Source organism: Mycetomoellerius zeteki, unplaced genomic scaffold (assembly GCF_001594055.1).
Source record: "Mycetomoellerius zeteki isolate Tzet28-1 unplaced genomic scaffold, Tzet1.0 scaffold446, whole genome shotgun sequence".
NCBI lineage: Eukaryota > Metazoa > Arthropoda > Insecta > Hymenoptera > Formicidae > Mycetomoellerius > Mycetomoellerius zeteki.
Genome location: NW_017257442.1, coordinates 409,211 through 413,563, shown reverse-complemented (window position 1 = coordinate 413,563; position 4,353 = coordinate 409,211). Strand labels below are relative to the sequence as shown.

Sequence of the window (4,353 nt, the reverse complement as noted above, 5' to 3'; positions counted from 1 at the left end):
CGCAGCCATTGATAATTACGATCGTGTTTCCATAACCTTAAGTCTATAGCGTATAATTCATTGAAAATAAGAATTCAACCAATCGGGACAAAAGAAATCAAGATTACTCGATTATCTGATTGGTTAAATTTTTCAATGTCCAATCTTAAGCTGATTCTACATTGATCGCATCGCAGCGTCGCAAGCGTGTCGCAAGCGTTATGGTCCAATCAGAGTCGAGCTAGCTTGACGTTGATTGGACTGCAACGCTTGCGACGTTGCGATGCGACTAATGTAGAACCAGCTTAACATTAAATGTACGGTAATATTTCATTTGTGCGTTTTTGTCGTACGACAAAGTTTTCAAGCCTGTTGATTGGCTACAAGACAGAGAGATCTAAGGGGGACCTCTTTGTCCTGTATGTACATACACATTTGTCGTACGACGAAAACGCACAAATCCTTAAACGAGGACAGATGATGAATCCGAGCGACATTTCCGAACGCAGCCTCTATAGGACGACACACAATGGGCGAATTCACCGATGGGGTGCTTTTAAAGACGGCGGTCCTGGGCAAATTTTTGTAACTATCAATAGGGCCCCGGGCATCCGGGAGTAATGGAAGAACGATGACATTATCGATAATTGATATAAATATGATTATTAACATAAATATATTTGGATAGTAATATAAACATATATTCGCAAATTTCATTTGATTCAATACACGCATGAGCCATTGACTATCAAATCATGGACTATCGCACTTTCAAAAATCCTTGGGGAGTTGCGAATAGTTTCACGGGCATCAAAGATGCGTTGGAGTTGCATATCTTCGATATTAATCTGAATAAATTAAAAGAGTTTTAAGATCGAGAGATCGAGATCGAGAAATCGTGTCGGAGCTTATTAATAATCTCAATAACAGTGGATTTGCTATGTTTATATATATATTTTTTTATATTTGGTGAGAAGCTCGTCCTCAAAATTTGTCTTTTAGTTACATTCTGTACATCATATTTATTATAACTGAAATAAATTATTAAAATATAAATTAATGGATATATAAACATTTTCTTATAAATATTTATATATAGGATATTTATATGTAGGAATAAAGACAGTGAAGATGACAGTACACCTGTTGTACGTTTGATCAGAAACATAAATAAAAAGACGAGAAGATATATACTGAATTCTGATGACAGTGATTATGAACAGATAGATGATCATGAAGATAATGAAGCATATACGATTAATGATTTTAACAATTCTGATTCAGCAAAAAGTCTTCATGAAGATTATGATGAAAAATATTATAGTGACTTGAATTCTGATTCAGGTAAAGATTAGCAAATAAAAATTGGTATCATACGTAACACTGTGATTTTGTATGTAATATATATAGGCTTGTTCCTTTTGGCTGAATTTTTGCAACAGTTCATCTTTCTTCTTCTTCTTTTCTTCTAGAGAGAAAAGAAAGAAAGATGAACTGGTGCGAAAGTTCAGCTAAAAAGAACAGGCCTTATGATTTTGTATGTATCATGTCTGATAAAATAAAACTTGCTTCATTATATACAGGGTGACCCATTTTAATCTATCACTCCAAATATTTCTGTTCCCTTGCATTTTACAAGAAAATGTTTCAGACAAAAGTTGTATGGTTTCAAGGGGGCCATAAAATGATACCATTGGTTTAACCTTGGATAGTCGCTTGAAGGTCACATGAAGGTCATCTTCAATTTCTTAAATTGAACCCACTATTTTTTATTACATATTCTTGTAGCTTATCTCGAGAGCTTTCCAAAACACTATAATAAAATATTTTTTCATTAAGTATTTTTCGAGTTATAAGGCTCGAAAGTTACAGTACAGCCGGCATTAGCATTACGCAAGTTGTCCGACCGACGGCTAAAACCTCTTGAATATTGTTCAGGTCCTGGATAACATTTGTAAAGATCAAGACCATTGCAGGCTGTACCTCTTATTTTCATTTTTGCAAAATTCATTTTTACGTAAAAATAAAAATAAGGGGTACAATCACCAGTCCATCGGTCGGATAACTTGCGTAATGCTAATGCTGTACTATAACTTTCGAGCCTTATAACTCGAAAAATACTTAATGAAAAAATATTTTATTATAGTGTTTTGGAAAGCTCTCGAGGTAAGCTACAAGAATATGTAATGAAAAAAAGTGGGTTTAATTTAAAAAATTGAAGGTGGCCTTCATGTGACCTTCAAGCGATTATCCAAGGTCAAACCAATGGTATCATTTTATGGCCCCCTTGAAACCATACAACTTTTATCTGAAACATTTTCTTGTAAAATGCAAGGGAACGGAAATATTTGGGGTGATAGATTAAAATGGGTCACCCTCTGTATATGTATATATATAATTTTATATAGATACTTTATACAGAGAGAGAGTATCCCGCATAAAGATCATCACAACACTTAAGGATCCTGAGATTATTTTAAGATTAAAATTTTAATATTAAAGTGTCGTGAGGCTATAACAGTATTTTAATCATAAACATTAAAAGTTAGCTAATTATATCGCCTAAAATTTGCGCGTTCAGGCGTGATAGAACTCAAAGTGCTAAAAACGAAAGCCAATTGTCGCCTCGTGTTAATGTTGATATAAAGATTATATATATACGAAGGTAAAATTATTGATATATTAAAAAATTATTATAGCTTCAACATTTTGGTATTAAAATTTTTGCCTCAAAGTGATCAAAGAAGTCTCCCCTTAAGCGTTGTTATGGTTTTTACGAGATATCTTGTATAGATTCTTTTGTTTTCTATTATTTTACATAGATTCTTCTCTTTCATGTTCACGGATTAAAAATAAGAGTAAAAAAAGAAAAGATGTTACTCATGATAATACCAGAGAAGATATAAAAGAATTAAAACTTAATTCTTCTAATGATTCTCTAAATAATATGAATTTAAGTGACCTTGATGAATCATACAAACGAAATAATACTGACCATAAAGTAGCAGACGAAAACAAAGAAATTGATGTACCTGTCACTATTGTGCTTGATTCAGGTATTTTTATTTATAACATCAAACGTATAGATTTTAATCTTGCATAAATAAATCTTTTTGGTAATTATTTAGAACCTCTCCCCCTGTTTAGGGGCGCATGACTTCCACGCGAAGCGACTTCACATGAAAGTCGTGCGCCCCTATATGGGGAGATAAGATAGAATAAATAATTTAAAGAATAGGTAGATTATATTTTTTCGACCTCCCCCAACTTATTGTCACTAATTGAGTCATAACAAAGATTATTATCAACATTGCAACCGAAAAATGTCGAAATTCGGAAAAGGTCCTATTCTAAATAACTGCTATATTTTTATACACGGTATAATAATATTATCTATATTCCCCACACAGTCTAAATTTTCAAAACAATATTTAAAGATATCTTTAAGATATCTTATGTTTCAATTATGGACTTTTATGTGTCTGAGAATTCTTTATCATCTACAGATTCTGCTTCTGGACAAAACAGCGATGCTGAATTTGCAGTATCTTTTGCAAAAGAAGAAATTGGTGTTGGAAATGTGGATCCATTAATAGCGCAGAAAAGAGCACTTACGGTTTGCAAATTAGAGCAGCTTAAAAATGAGTCAGCCCAGATGAAGGTAATATATGAGATATGTATGGTCTGATAATAAAGTTCCCGGATCACAGCAATAAAAAACAGATAACACACACACGCACGCACGCACGCACGCACGCACGCACGCACGCACGCACGCACACACACACAATAAAAAATATTATATTTTATCTTTGAAAATAGTTCTTTATGACATTAATACATTTGGCATTTTTGGATTAAAGCCTCAAAACTTTTTTTTAAATCCGTAGTTGGGATGATGTTCAGAGCATTTGTCATATTCTTCTGAATGTTCTTGACATATTAAAAATGTTTACCTTTCATGATGTTTTTGAACTTTCGGAACAGCATGGAATCCGAAAAAGATTCAGCGAGTAAGACGAGCGACTAATTTCAATTTTTTTCACTATCAAGAAAATTGCATGACAACGTTCTTGCACACAAGGGAATCATCGTGAAGCAGTTTTTGGCCAAAAAAAAAGGTTGAGATTAATCACGTATTCGCTGGATCTGATTTTCGGATTTTATGCTATTCCTGAATTTAAAAAAGCATGATACATAGAAGGTAAATACTTTCAAGTGAATGACATTCAAAGACATATGATAACACTGCTCTGAACAATATTCCAATTTTAGATTTTAAAAAAAGTTTTTAGGCTTTGTATCGAAGATGTGTGAGTGTATTAATGTCACGGAGGATTATTTTGGAAACATACATATACATATACATATATA

The 4,353-nt window shown here is 32.9% G+C and overlaps 1 protein-coding gene across 1 annotated transcript in view; it reads left to right on the top strand.

Moving 5' to 3' along the window:
- Window positions 1-4,353, top strand: part of LOC108726871 (transcription termination factor 2) — a 9,202-nt gene that overhangs the window by 1,087 nt on the left and 3,762 nt on the right. Inside the window, exons 2-4 of the mRNA XM_018454681.1 lie at window positions 1,094-1,323; window positions 2,802-3,035; window positions 3,486-3,656. Coding sequence (XP_018310183.1) covers window positions 1,094-1,323; window positions 2,802-3,035; window positions 3,486-3,656 — 635 coding nt within the window. The remainder of the gene's footprint in view (window positions 1-1,093; window positions 1,324-2,801; window positions 3,036-3,485; window positions 3,657-4,353) is intronic.